The following is a 15,448-nucleotide window of genomic DNA, read 5'->3' as shown; positions in this document are numbered from 1 at the left end:
CGAAGCGTTTTCAACATATTTCATGAATTCTGGATAGCATTTAGCACTATTAACTGGCTGTGATTTAACATATAATGGCTGGTTGAAGAGCAGATGAAGTCCAGTAATTAACCAGTGATTCTGATCATGCCAGTGCTTGTGAAAACCTGATAAAATGTGTTGCTTAAATTCTCTTATTCTAGCACAATGTTCAGTCTGATGTGCTCTTCTGCTTCACTGATACTCAATACCCCTCTTTCTTCTTTACGGCTACCATTTAAAACCAACACAACTCAAGTGAAGTAACTAAAGTGCTCATTTCTTTTGACTTTTTTTCTCTTCAAGATTCATTTGATCTGTTAAGAATTTCTCAATAATATGCTTGGGTTACATTAGGTTACAGTCATATAAATATTTTGAATCAGATTTTTTATTTGTAGAATTATCACTAATGCCTTATTTGCTCTGTACTTTGATATTTCAGTCATATCTCATTGACTGAAGAGTCATTTATTTCAAGGTTTTCAAAAAAAAAATACAACCAAAAATTATGACTTTTAGTTAGTTGCTTAGAGCATCTGGGGCCGGATTCACAAAACACTGACATGTTTTCTCTTAAATTCTAATTTTAGAAAAAACTTAGGAATGTTCTGTATTCCAAAAAAAAACTTCTTAAGACTGTTCTACTTTTTTTCTAAAGATTGATCTTAGAAAAAAATTAAGAAGAATCCAAGTTCTCCGAACAAAAGCTGTCGTAAATATTATCTTAAAATGAGGACAGCCATACGGTTGTCTTAAATCTCAAAAGGTAAAATATTTAAAACGTGTATTTGGTTGTGTCACATGTGACGTGTATTTTATTGAGCCAGAATCATAATTTTGACGTTTACCACCCATTAAGGAATATTTATTTTGATATAAAAATAAGGTCTAGCTCACTTTAGCTTTCATTATTAAAGTGCTTTTTACATTATTCTGGTACAGAGTGACACAAAATGGAGAGGGTCATAAGTCTTATGTCGTAGTAGGATACAATTTTATTTTTTATATAATAAGAGCCTAAGTATATTTTATAATGCTTGCTTACATAGGCTTTTAGCAAACATGCGATCGTAAATGCCGTTTAAATATCACATGCCAATATATACAGGCTACATAAGAATGGGATGTGCTTGTTACACACATTAAGTTTATTGTATAGATACACATATACAGTTACCACACGAGCATGCAAGTTAATTCGTATCATTTTATTCTTCCATGTTTGAGACTTACACTTACGAACATTCTTACGAATAATTTTCGTGAATCTGGCCCCTGAAGACTAATTGTTAAATTTTTCTCTTGGTTGCATTAATGTCAGCGATTGCTTTCACCATGCTAGTATAGTTTCATTCCTCTGGTCCTGAGCAACTATTATTTTTAACATTTTATAATTCATAAAATATTGTTAGTGGAACTAACATTATTAACAGCAGCAACAACGGAAACTATATTTATATTATTCCATTTATATTTTTAGTTTTGTTTTTAACATTCAATTAAAAGCTTGCAGCAAAAGTTTTGTTTTGTAAGGAATTCCTAATATAAACTATTTGAAAATAACTTATTTCAAAATAAACATTAGCTTTGTCCTATTCGCTAGATGGACTTTTATCCTCTTTTGTCTGTTTTCTGTAAAGCTGTTTTGAATTGGATTGTGAATTGGATCAATTAGATGTGAAATTGACAGTTTTATTGTAACTCCGTATTAATTCTTTAGAATTTGTTAATAATAATCTATTGTTTGCTATGTCCTGCTTTAGAAATGGGTTCTGGTTATGTTCTGCAGTTTTATCGAAATCAATAATTTAGTGAAATAACTCTTTCTTATGACGTTATATGATTAATAATATTTGAATTCATTGTAATAATTTGTTCAATTTAAAAGATAAACATGAAATATGATTTCTCTGAAATTCTCATGAAAAATGACTAAAAGATCCAGTCACACGCAGCCTTGTGTAGAAACATTTTTATATCAATGAATTAAGTAAATGTATCAGTGGAAACTTTTTTGACTTTTTAATATCATCACAGCTGGCAGTCAATAAAAGAGCATGTACAAAACCTATGAACACATTTCACTCAAATGTAATTAAAAAAGGAAAGACCCCGATAAAAATAAAGTTTTGAACCTCAGCACTTCGTGCATTTTTACAATGATAAGAAGGTTCTTTATTGACGTCATTTTAAAATTCAAGTCTATTTAAAAAACTGTTTAAATATCACATTTTCCATGTATGTTCTGTAAACATTTTCTGTTCGTTATGATTTTCTATCGGCTAAAATGTTCTTAAATAACTCCACGAATGTTCCTCGCTGCGTCATTCAGGCAGCAATCCGTGCAATTGGAAAATCATCCTCGCCCATTACTAGGTGGCAGACACGAACCTGTCCATATTACCTGAGTAAGCTGGATGTCTAATGTAGGGTCCTGAGCTGCCTATTGGACCAGAGGTATTGTACTGAACAAATGTGCCCAGCTGTGCTGGAGACGTTCTGCCGTATGGATCACCAACAGCGTCACCAGCCAGGGGAGACAAACTGGAGATGGCCACCCTCCCCGTTTGCCCGTAGGTCTGAGTGCTGCCTTGTGGATATGAGACCTGAGTTTGTACATGTCCTGGACTGGAGTAAGCAAAGGCCATGTTATTCGAGGAGCTGGAGCAGCATGACAGCATGGTCTCCCCACCGCAGGACTGATGCTGATAGCCCGTTCCTCCCAAACTACAGGAGCCACTCTCTGGGCTGAAACTGCGGCACGACTGCTGAGCCATCATCTCTGCGGGTTGACCCATCCTGCCGGGTGATCCGATAAGAGAATTGATTCTGAAGACCCTCGACTGGCCCGAGTCAAAACTGGGTGAGGAGGACTGGTAATAGGCAGATGGAAGCTGTTGGGAATAAGGTGGGCTCACCGCCATGTTTGAGTAGACGGTGTTGGCGTAGGCCGAGCGTGCCATCTGAACCGAGGGGAAGACGGGAGACTCGTGCATGTACGATGAATATGTAGTGAAGTCGCTGCGCTTGAAACGCTTTCTGCGGCGTAAGAAGCTGCCACTTTCGAACATGTCTTCTGCGTTGGGATCCAACGCCCAGTAGTTGCCTTTTCCAGGTCTACCGGGCTCTCGTGGGATCTTAATAAAACAGTCATTGAGTGTCAAGTTATGACGTATGGAGTTCTGCCATTTCTTGGAGTTGTCTCGATAGAACGGAAACCTCTCTGTGATGAACTTGTAGATCCCTCCAAGCGTGAGCTTGTGGTCGGGCGAGTTTGCAATCGCCATGGAGATCAGAGCGATGTAGCTGTACGGCGGTTTGCCTCGCTGAAGGGGCCTCTTCCTCCGCCGGCCCTTTTGTGGTTCTGCTCTCTGACTGTCATTCACTGGAAGAGTGGTCTCGGAGGGTGAATCGCTCTCCACTTTAACCACAGGCATGACTGCTTACAATGAGTCCCAACACAGCTTCACAAATTTCAGACTCTTTCTTTTCCAAAGGTAGAATCGGCAGTTTAGATGAGCCAGACCTTAGTCAATAGCAACAAATGTTGTACTTGTTGGAGATATTGTGGTGAAAGCATACCAGTCATAATGCGGCACTAAAAATCCCAAACACATGTCAGTTTCTTTCAGTGAAGATAAAGCACTTCATCTCTTCAGGTGCCTCCTTATGCTGTGATTTTCTATGCTGGCTATTCGGAACGATTCTTGCAAAACCAAGTTGCAAAAAAACAAGATAGAACTCACATAAGCAGTCTTGTTTGAAGGTGTAGTGTCTGTCTGGCTTCGTGAAGTTGAAAGGACAGTCAATAACTGGCTATGTTACCTGAGGAACAGTCTACCTGTAGAGTTATTAGCCACGCCCCTTCAACCAGGTTCTCTATCACGTGGCTGAAAGCACATACCTCTGCAGATTTCTTAAAAGCGCTCTTACAATACTACATTTAGTTTAAACAGTAGAGTATATTAGAAGAAAAACAATACCTTTTCTGAGAGTTTTTTCCGCCTATTAAGTGTATTGTATGTCTCAAACTGCACATATAATTCTTTACTCCAACAGATCCACTTTCAGGAACTCTAAATAGACAGATTTAGTGGTACTACTGATTAAATTCATGTCAATACGTCTGACAAGCCTGTGAATGTTAACAATCGGGGGCTCCTAGCAGTATTGTTATCCTACATGTAGCAGCTTATTTCTCTCCATGGCCATCATTTTCCAGCTGTCTTTATTCCGGCAACTCACAGGCGTTTATTTTTGTGGCAAACAAACATATCCGGAAACATTTAGGCTAAAGTGGGGCGTCGAATAGCTCTTTTAGTGGTAACCATGGTCTTTCTTGTGTATTATTTTCTGTTGTGCCGTGTCTGGCGGTTTCATTTGTGTGAGAAGATGTAAATATGCGACTGTGTGCCACAGTCTGTGCCTCCCTCTGTTTTAACAGCATGCAAATCTGGGTCACATTTTGGTGTGTGGGTATAGACAGGCTGATACCTAGGTCACATATCCTATTTCCATGTTGGGGAGATGTTAAATAAAGTAAATAAAAAATCACAATTGCTACTTTATTGTTGAACAATTGCCTATTGTTCTTTGTCCTCGAACAACCTCTCTATCCTTCCCATCTCTGATCTATACTTTGATCAGTTGAGTCTAATGCTCTATATTCTGTGGTATGATTCATGCTGGAGGCAATCAGAATTGAGCAAACACGGAGGCGAAACTTCGGGTTAAGAATCTGCACTTGAGACTAATTGTCGTGTCTCATGTCAGGAGTCTTTACTAAAACGCTTGAGACGCACGGCCCGGGCTTAGCTGTTCCTCGGACCGACGCCAAAACAATGAGCTTCTCTTTAAAGGTTAAACATTGTCTGGGCTTACATGGAGATTCCTCACCTGTCATTTGAGGGTAATCCCTTGTGTTTGGTGGATTTATAAAGGATATTTCCTAAGGGCTGCCCACCCTTGTGCATTTGGCAGAAAACGCTGTAGATATGAGTCATGTAGTTCCCTGTCACATAAAGCGTAATATATTTGTCATATTCATATCTGAATAGAATTTATTAACCTATAGGTCATTTTTGTATGCAAATATTGGTAATTTGGCATATTACAAAATGTAAATTTAAATGGCTTTTTCTATAAAAGTTCATAAGGTAAAAAACTAAATTCACGCATTAAATATACATAAGATCATGCATTTGACATTAGCTGAGCAGGTCAAATGAATGTATGGAAATCAGAGTGTATTCACACAAATGCAACAGAATTGTCTTCAAATTTCTTATCTCAAAACTTGAGTCTTGTGTTGTTCATATCTAAATGGTATTGTCTAATGCATAAATACATATGTCTATAATTCTGTTTCATTTACATTTAATTATGAAACTTGAGTGTTACATGCACATTACATCAATGCATTTGCCAGACATTTTCATCAAAGACGTTGTTTGGCACATTCATGAGTATGTAAATTCAGTGTTGAACAAGTGTTCCTGCAGCTCAACTGGCAGGGCACTGTTTTAGTAGAACAAACACACATACTGATCAAAAATGTATACCTTGAATGCAATCTAAGCCGCTATCGATGAAAGTGTATGTCAAATGCATATAATGTAAATATATCAGATGATTTGTTAAAAAAAACAATGCTGTAAAATGACACTTGCACATGTCTAACCATCACAGATTTAATTTGGTGATAGTAGTAATAGCAGTGAAGTATTTCTTGTGGTTAAAGTTCCATTGTACAGTTTCAGTATAATGGAATTGCACAATACATGCATATAGTCGAAAATGAATGACGGTACATGAGTGGAAGTAGAAAGGATCTTGCATATTCATACAATATGGTTGTTGGGTGTGCATTGTGTGGGTGTTTAGAAATCCTGACGTGCAAGGTTATTTTGAACAGCATATTCAAATAAACGTTTTTTTATTCAGATTCAGAATTGCATATTATCACACAGCTGTACTATACCACGATATGTTACTGCTTATCACAGATCTACATTAGGCTATTCTTGCTATATGTGTGAAGCATGTGAATTTATTGCACATTCAGATGATCTATGTGCATCATTCAACAGATAACACTGCATAGGAGACTGAAATTTGACAAAATAATGTTTAGAGATATCAGTCATTACAAGCTCTGTTAATTCGGGGTTGTATATCTGCTCATTTTGTTAAGGGCCAATGTTTGTGCATAACCCTGACAGACGAAAGCATTGGATTGAGTATTTTGTAGACTTTTGTGAATGATTCTGTGTAATTCCGTGGAAATGTGCAAATTCCTTGGAGGTTTGCCGGCACAGATTTCATGCAGACCTCAGCAAGGTTTTATTTGGCATAAAGACTAATCTGTAACTATAACACGATTTCTCGATAAAAACGACGATTTTTCGATAAAAAAGTAATTTCTAGTACATGCCTGCTACCTGCATTACATAACCGATTGAGCTTCACGTTGTACAAACTGATTCAAATAATCCCAGCCAAATTAACAAGGCAGAAAGAACCGTTGGAAATAACATATGTGATAAAAAATGCTAAATACAGATGTAAACAGGGTCCAAATTGATTTGTGATCGATCACGCAAACAACATTTGGAGGTGGTCAGAAACACATACGACCACATATTTTACATTTGTAGTGTAAACACTGATCCATCCTCCTGATATGTCCTCCAAAAAACTGTGAAACCTTTAGCAACTTAAGATGAGCACATTGTTCACAGTTTGGTGGTTGACTATGGTAAAGATTGTTTTTGCTAGCACTGGAAAACCCTAATTTTACAGCTTTTCGGTGTAAAATGTAAAAACACTGTAATTTACAATAAAAAATTGAAAAAAAGACAGTAATTTTACATCACGTAATTACAACATGTAATTGTACAGGGAAAAACTGTGATTTTACGGATTGTTTTTACAGTTGTATCTCGTGTTTAAAGACAGGCAGTTGTTATACAGCAATAATAAATATTAGTATTTGATTATGGATTTCAAGTATACAAATATAGCGTTAAACTTATGTTGACATATTTGTCAAAGCTCGCACAGTGTCTTTCCGATATTGCATTTATTGAAATGGTCAAAGAGACCACACATTGATGAATTATGTAAATCAGTGTTTTGTCATTACAAGCCATGCAAAGGCCTCTGACACCCCCGCACTCTACAGGTAAAAAATGGTGACATGCAAAGGAAAATCAGAACATTTATTTTTAAAAAGGTGTTGTATAAAAAGACAATACAGTTTTTATCTTTACATCACAAACCAAGTCATTTCCTCTTTATTTGTTTTAAACTCACCATTACACCATTATGCATTCTGTTAATCGATTTCCTTTTTAATTGCAAGCTAATTGCTACTATTACTTTGGAATTATTCCATCTAATTTTACTTGTTATTCCAAGTGTTTGGCATTTGTACATATCTGTTGACATTCTAAATAACCCATTACTTCTGATGACAGTTTATTTGTCTTGGGTTGGTCTTACTTGTATTTCTGGAATAATAAACATGATTAACCGCAGCTGCGTTCGGTGTAAAACAGTGTATTGCTTCCATTAGTGTCCATATGAATATGTCGTTTTTTTAATTGTTTAGATGCTTATGTGTGGTAGTAATGATTCCACAATGTGTCTCCAAGAAAGTTCTATTAACAAATGACAGTATTCCATTCATACGGTCTATTGGATTTAATGAATGCCCTCTTATTACACGGTCGTTGGAATACTTGATTCTGATTGGCCAGTCACAACATTTGCAGGTTCGTTATTCCCAGATAACAACCACTCCAAACTAATAACACATGGTAATCCGGATGCAGCAAACTATCTATATGTTTTTTAATAACATATATGACATTGTTTTAACAAATGATTAAACCAAATTGCCTGTTCGAGGTCATTCATTACCGTAAAACTGAAAGGAAACGGCTTTTCCTCGCGGAAGGTCAGCATTCGGTAAAAATGAACAAATATAATATTTATAATTCACATTTCATGTCAATTTTTTCCTCATGTGGCAAGTAGCCATGTAATAAATGGTATTATGTACAAGCAGCCGGCAGTTATTGTGAAATAAGCCCCTTCAGTGTGATACAAGACCCTCCGCTTCGTGTCAGGGTACTGATCACACTCTCGGGGCTTATTTCTCCGAAAACAACTGACTGCCTGTACATTATCCCTTACTAAACAAATTAAACCTGACATATGACATATGTCGTATAATACTTACACACATATACTGTATATTTAAGTATTAAACAGTTTGTATTTGTTTCTCATCTAAGTGTTTCTCAGTGTGTTAACTCCTGTTATTTACTTGAGGATTTTTTCATTTGTGTATTGTGCGTTGGTGTGTTCATGGTTGCATGCGTGTTTGTTTGTGTGTATCTGGTGCATGTTTGCTTTTTGCATTGGACTCAAACTCTGTCAATGGCAATGCAAACTCCAAGTGCCGGTTGACTGGCTCGCAGGCCTGGCCAGTTTACATAACTGAAGCAGAATGCTGCCTCTGTCGGCTAACGTTCACTCTTTATGCCCCTCCACAAGGCAGCCACCTGTTTGTATTGACACAGCCAATCAGCACTGATTCAACGCATTTGTCTGAAATAGTTCTGGGCTGTGTCTTTATAACATTATAAAAATACTAATCGAACAATGTCCAATCTATTTCTAATAAAAGGAAGTACTTTTCTTTTGAAACACCTCAGACTGGATTTATGTCACTCTTCTGTTTAGTTTAGGGGTCTGTACAACTTATCTTAGCCAACCAATCGGTAAAAAACTGCTTCCATTGTCATTGGCAGGTTCGAGTCAGTTTATGTGATCTTTTTTAGCACTTCTTCTTGTATATCTGGGCTGAACTAATGAAGGCATAGCCTCAAAACATTATTAGCGTATCATATCTCTGTATCTGCAACGTACTTCCAAGAACAGAATGCATAATAATGCCTGTCACTTTCTTTGCTTTGACTTGGTGTCTGAGAGCGTGCAGGGAAATATTGGCCACCAAAGTGCAACTCTCGACTTCTGTTGGCTCAAAAGATCATTCTCTTTCCCCCTGCCTGCCTCTGAATGGGTTGCTCAATCCCGTCGTATTGTGAGTGTGAAGGTTCAATGTTCTCCGTGGAATGTTTTCACTCATTAGAGAAACTGGTTGTCTGGGACGATAGATGTGACCACACCTCATTGGGACATGATGATAAAATAATGTTGCCCTTAGTGAGATGTATTTGGTGTGTTTTCAGTTGTTGTTTATTTATCTATTGCTTCTAATGGCAAGGTCGTGATATACTGTTTGAAAACGATTTGATTTGTGTATGTATTTTCTTTGTTAAACAAGTTTCTAATGTCTTGTGTTTTGAACACCCAACATTCAGAAATGTCATTCAGTGTTTTGGCTGTGTTACCATGTTGAAGCTTTTAATAAAACAAACATTCAAAGTCTTAATAAAACATCTTGAGTTTATCAAATAAAATGTAATGTGTGCAACACGCTAAATCAACACGCTATCTATCTATCTATCTATCTATCTATCTCTATCTATCTATCTATCTATCTATCTATCTATATCATAAAGTTCTCAGAGTAAGTAAGAAAGAGAGTTAGTAGATGTTTGGCATATGGGGATGCCTAACAAAGACAAAGAGAAAAAAATTGCATGGTATGCAGTTCTTTTCCAGTGCCACCTGCATGTCTGTTACTGCAGGATTTGTATCTCTTCAATCACTGACACTACTGGATTACCTGTTCTTAAGGCAGAGAGCCAACACAAGCCACATCTTGCGCACAAGTATTCAAGTTCTCGCACACATGATTTTCTTTACTTTGTGGGATGGATTTAGCCCATTATTACTGGCAGTAGTCTGATTATGATGCCACGATGCACTAATATCCTGCTCTTGAAACACTACTTAAACCTTCTCTCAAATGCATACAATATATTTTTACACTTTTTTGAAGACGCAACCTTGGACCGAATGCTAAGCATTTGCAGGAAAAGAAATAAAACACATTTTTCAATGAATATGCACCAACGATTCACACCTGATTGGTGGATCGACGCTTGGTTCAAAGGGTGAAAAGGTGAGATATTGTTCTAGAGAGACAGGCTCACCCTGGACAGGGAAGCACCTTGACAATCAGACTAATCCCTATCTATAAACAACTCCCATCGCCTTGGGATACGCTATAGCAGGTGCATCCTGGGTGCATAATTTGGATCCTTTGCAACAGTCTTATATTGTAGACTTCTCACTTTGACTGTTTAGATCATTATTGTTCTAACTAAAAATGGAAGGTCCTTTTGTAGATTTTTGCTATGGAAAATCAGGTTTAATTCTAAAAATCCATACATGTAATGCATAAGTGGTTCCACATAATTTCCACTTAATTTTTGAAAATGTCCATCACTTACTTTTTTCACATTTTCCAACTTTACATAACATAGATATTGTACTATATATGTACATGATATATAACAACAATAAACAGAAAATATATACATATTAAAACATAGACATATATGTACTCCTGTTTGCTCAGCCCATATGCACATGTAAAATGAATACATAATGCATATTGAGTCACTTTGTATAAAAACGTATGCCAAATGCATATGTATTAACATTGAATTATAGTCTGATCACATCACAAGCATTTCTGTTCAACTGTGGAAAACTACCCTAGTCTGTGTGTCATTTCAGTAAACACATCAATAATTGTCGCTCAATTTTTTTATTTGTTCTTGTCATGCTTTTTGTGGCTGTCCCATGCCATGTCGAAAGTGTATGTGAATGTGTGTATGTGGCTTCATTTGCATATACTAGTATATTTGCACAACAAATGGTGCTCTCACTGAGCTGTTTTGCATGGTGTGTGCCTGCTTCTTTAGCTGACACTGAGGGTGAACGGCTGCTTTGTTTTTTTCTGAACCTGCACCCAAATATGTGTCCAGCTGTCACTCATCTCCCCACTGTATTTCTGTCAATCACATGAAATGGCCTATATGTTGTGTCTGCATTGAATGTAAACACAAGTCAAATGATTGAGGACCTTTTTTGGTTGGTTTGTATATTTACACTACTGTCAAATGATTGAGGACCTTTTCTGGTTGGTTTGTTTATTTACACTACTGTCAAATGATTGAGGACCTCTTCTGGTTGGTTTGTATATTTACACTACAGTGAAATGTTTATAATTGTTCATCTTGCATTTACATTGACTACAAACACAACATTGAAGTTATTCTATACGATTGACAGATCAATCTTTTAATCTCAGCCCAAAAATGTGTTTTACACAGTTTCGTAAATTTGATTTATTTCATTAATGAAATCTATTATAACATTCTTTTTCACATGTATTTAATTTCTGAAAATGTGTGTATGTATGTATATAAATATATACATTTATGACATATCAAGGATAGAATCCGTCCACTTTTGCTGTCTTGCTATCTCGCCCCTCATCAAAATTCCTGCACAAATCCTGATTGACTGGAGACATGACCCAGGTTTGGACGTTAGATCGTAAAATAGGCTTCAGGCACACTTCTTCAGAACCAATATTCAGCAAGATTGCTTCATCTTCCACCCACACACACATTCCTACTACCACTTATGACCTTTTCATTTTCTATTACATTTCAACTCCAATTTGGCATTGCTTTTGTTGTCTGTATATCTCTTATTACATCAGTAATAATAGGTTTTATTTACACACTTTAGATGATTCATTCTATATAGTATCTACATTATCATACAGTACAATTCAATTGCATGTTCTCTTTTTTTGTTAAAAAGACTTTGTACCCTACACACATATTATACAATCGGTGTTCTCTCTGCTTGTATGTCATTGATATTGTAAAGATTAATTTTTAGAAGATAGTTCACAGGAGACTAACTATTGTTAGATGCGCCCTGTCTCTTGCATTCATGCATTAACACACACTAACAGTCATGTTAGCACACCTGAGTTTGTTGCAGTCTGACCTGTCTTACCGCCTCATTTGTCATCTCCAATCACAAGCTCTTTTGAGGGGAGCTGAAAGACAAGGAATTATCAGCCTCTGCTTGGTGATGAGAGCTCAGCTTGCCGCTCAAAAGGGAAAGTATGTGAGAACACCAGCAAGTGAACATGTAAGAACATAAGCACAGACACATCCCCCAAGATTGACTTATAACATGTTGTTGTCATGTCATATTTAAGGCAACAAGTGGAGATGGGATGCGATGACATACACATGAGCGGGTGACAAACATGCAGATATGTCCATGACACCCATGAAACCGAAAACACAGTTATTTTTAGAACAAGACAGTATGTATTTTTAACTGTATGGTGATATTAGATGCCTATGGAATTCCTTACCCCTAATGCTTAGTGCAACCAAACTCAACCCGACTCAAAATAAATAAGGTCCATATTTATATTTAGGGTGAGATTGTTTATTACAGTTGTGTTCAAAATTATTCAACCCCCACAGAAATTGATTGTTTTAGTCAGTTTGACATTGATTATGATTATTCAGTCATCCTGCTTACAATTAAATCAAAGAGGCACGTGTAGGTCAAATATAACATAACATTTATAATGAAATAACCACAAATGTCTTTTCTGAGCTCACATCATTATCAGTTTTATTCAACCCCCAAGGGACATTCAATCTTAGTACTTAGTACAACATCCTTTTACAGTTATAACAGCTTTTAAACGTGAAGCATAGCTTGACACAAGTGTCTTGCAGCGATCTACGTATCTTCGCCCATTCATCATGGTCAAAAGCCTCCAGTTCAGTCACATTCTTAGGCTTTCGCACTGCAACTGCTTTCTTTAAGTCCCACCAGAGGTTCTCAATGGGATTTAAGTCTGGTGACTGCGATGGCCACTTCAAAATGTTCCAGCCTTTAATCTGAAACCATGCTCTAGTGGACTTGGAGGTATGCTTGGGATCATTGTCCTGTTGAAAGGTCCAACGTCTTCCAAGCCTCAGGTTTGTGACGGACTGCATCACATTGTCATCCAATATCTCCTGGTACTGAAGAGAATTCATGGTACCTTGCACACACTGAAGCTTCCCAGTACCTGCAGAAGCAAAACAGCCCCAAAGCATGATTGACTCCCCGCCATGCTTCACAGTAGGCAAGGTGTTCTTTTCTTCATAGGCCCTCCTCCAAACATAGCGTTGATCCATGGGCCCAAACAGTTCTAATTTTGTTTCATCAGTCCACAGAACACTATTCCAAAACTTCTGTGGTTTGTCCACATGACTTTTGGCATACTGCAGTCGACTCTTCTTATTCTTTGGGGACAGCAAGGGGGTGCGCCTGGGAGTTCTGGCATGGAGGCCTTCATTACGCAGGGTGCGCCGTATTGTCTGAGCAGAAACTTCAGGATCCACATCTGACAAATCTTTTCTCAGTTCCTCAGCAGTCACACGGGGACTTTTCTCCACTCTACGCTTCCGGTAGCGCACAGCAGTCGAAGTCAGCATCTTCTTTCTGCCACGACCAGGTAGCGTTTCAACAGTGCCCTTTGCCTTGGATTTGCGAATGATGCTTCCTATGGTGTCTCTTGGTATGTTTAACATCTTTGCAATCTTCTTATAGCCATTGCCCTTCCTGTGAAGAGTAATCACCTGTTCTCTTGTCTTCCTGGACCATTCTTGTGACCTCACCATGTTTGTAACAACACCAGTAAATGTCTAGAAGGAGCTGAGTATCACAGTCATTTTAAAGCTGCCTAATTGGTGCTTATTAGGCTTTATTGCTGCTCCCTGATATCCACAGGTGTTTTCAATACCTGATTGAAAACACTTCATTGAACCTCTGTTCTTCAGAGTGGTAGTCTTTAAGGGGTTGAATAATTATGTCAATGAAGAATTCACAAAAGAAACATTTACTACTGTATTACAAAACTAATTGATGTCATTTTAGTTGCATATGGTTCTTTAAGAAGTCCTTGTAGGATTTCATTCTGAATACAATTACAAATGTACACTAAATTCCCTAAAACCATTTACAGCATTGGGGGTTGAATAATTTTGAACACAACTGTATATTGATAATGTAATATTTGTAGTATTTATCAGTGTGCATTGGATCAATCCTGTTACATAACCTTTAATTTAATAAAAAGCTTATATAATCCATTATAATTCCCTTCCCTGTTGGTCTTGAGTAATGTTACAAAAATAGTTTATGATTTTTCATTGTAAAAATCAGTGTGGCTTGGCAAAAAAGTGCTTAAAATTTGATACAATTTGAATAGATCAGTAAAACAAGCGATTATATAAATTATGAAATAATCAAGAAATTGATTTTCAAAAACACAAACTAGATTTTCATGTTTAAAAGACAATGAGTGTTCATTTTGATCTAATATATTAAGACATAATGAAGATGAAATGTGCTTGTATGTATAAATGAAAGGCTACATATATTGATCTATTTTAATATACATATAGACACATGGGGTTAGGGCAAGGAAAGACCAATTTAAAATGGACTCAGAGTTGAAATACAAATAAGTAAATAAATATGTACTTTCCGTCACACTTTATGCAATGCACACTGTTAGGCGTGTTTGCCGACACGCAGTGGGTCTCGGAACAGGTCTTTTGTTTACTCTGTGGCCATGTGAGAGCGCTTTCTGGTTGGCTTGTGTACATGAAGCGGTGGGGTGAAGCATGCACTGGGTGGATGTGACATGCTTCGCTGACTGTAAGTACAGTTGGAGTGAAGTGACACATCGCTGGCGTGCCAGTGTCTGGGTGGGCCACACTCGAGTGGAGGTGGAGAGTATCGGTGTGCAAGATGCAGCTGAAAGCTCCCCACCATGTTATTAAATATTAATAGCATATTGAATTATAATTATATATTCATATTTTCATGATTGCGGATATGTACAGTTTTAATAGTGTAAACACATAACAGAGACATGGACCTCCATGTGTAGGTAAACTATGGATGTTTCTGCTTCCAAATCATTAAAACGACAGCGATAATAGAATAATAATAGAAAAGAAAAATATCAATATGTTAAATCACAGTTGAAGTTTTAAATGTTTAAAACAGTTGAAGTTGTACATCACACAAACATAGTTTCTTATTCCTTTGAACATATGGCTAACACATGTATTGGTGAATTTATGAAATTATGAGCAACTATCTGCTGTTTCTTACATTAACAACTGCTTATGTCATGATCAAAATATATTAAACTTGATTATTTGTTGAACAGTCTTATCCTCAAAACTTCTTGGCATTTGTTTATTGTATTTTCATTTCTGTATTTCAATGACATTGCAATTTGTTAAATGACGCCACCAAAGACATAAACATGAATTTCTTGCAACCAATATCCCACGTACAATAATGTATAAATTTGAACTGTTGAACTGACATTATG

At 36.9% G+C, this 15,448-nt stretch overlaps 1 protein-coding gene across 1 annotated transcript; it reads right to left on the bottom strand.

Moving 5' to 3' along the window:
* Positions 1 to 117: 117 nt before the first annotated feature.
* foxe1 (forkhead box E1) lies at positions 118 to 3,798 on the bottom strand. Its single transcript, XM_056764222.1, has 2 exons — positions 3,768 to 3,798; positions 118 to 3,619 (listed from the first exon to the last, which is right to left on the bottom strand). Exon 2 carries the CDS (start codon positions 3,456 to 3,458, stop codon positions 2,394 to 2,396), a length of 1,065 nt encoding a protein of 354 aa, XP_056620200.1. The 5' UTR covers positions 3,459 to 3,619; positions 3,768 to 3,798; the 3' UTR covers positions 118 to 2,393.
* Between the last annotated feature and the right edge of the window lie 11,650 nt (positions 3,799 to 15,448).

The sequence above is a fragment of the Triplophysa dalaica genome, chromosome 2 (assembly GCF_015846415.1).
Source record: "Triplophysa dalaica isolate WHDGS20190420 chromosome 2, ASM1584641v1, whole genome shotgun sequence".
Classification (NCBI taxonomy): domain Eukaryota; kingdom Metazoa; phylum Chordata; class Actinopteri; order Cypriniformes; family Nemacheilidae; genus Triplophysa; species Triplophysa dalaica.
The sequence above is the reverse complement of the archived record's forward strand: the minus strand, read 5'-3'. Positions and strand labels throughout refer to the sequence as shown.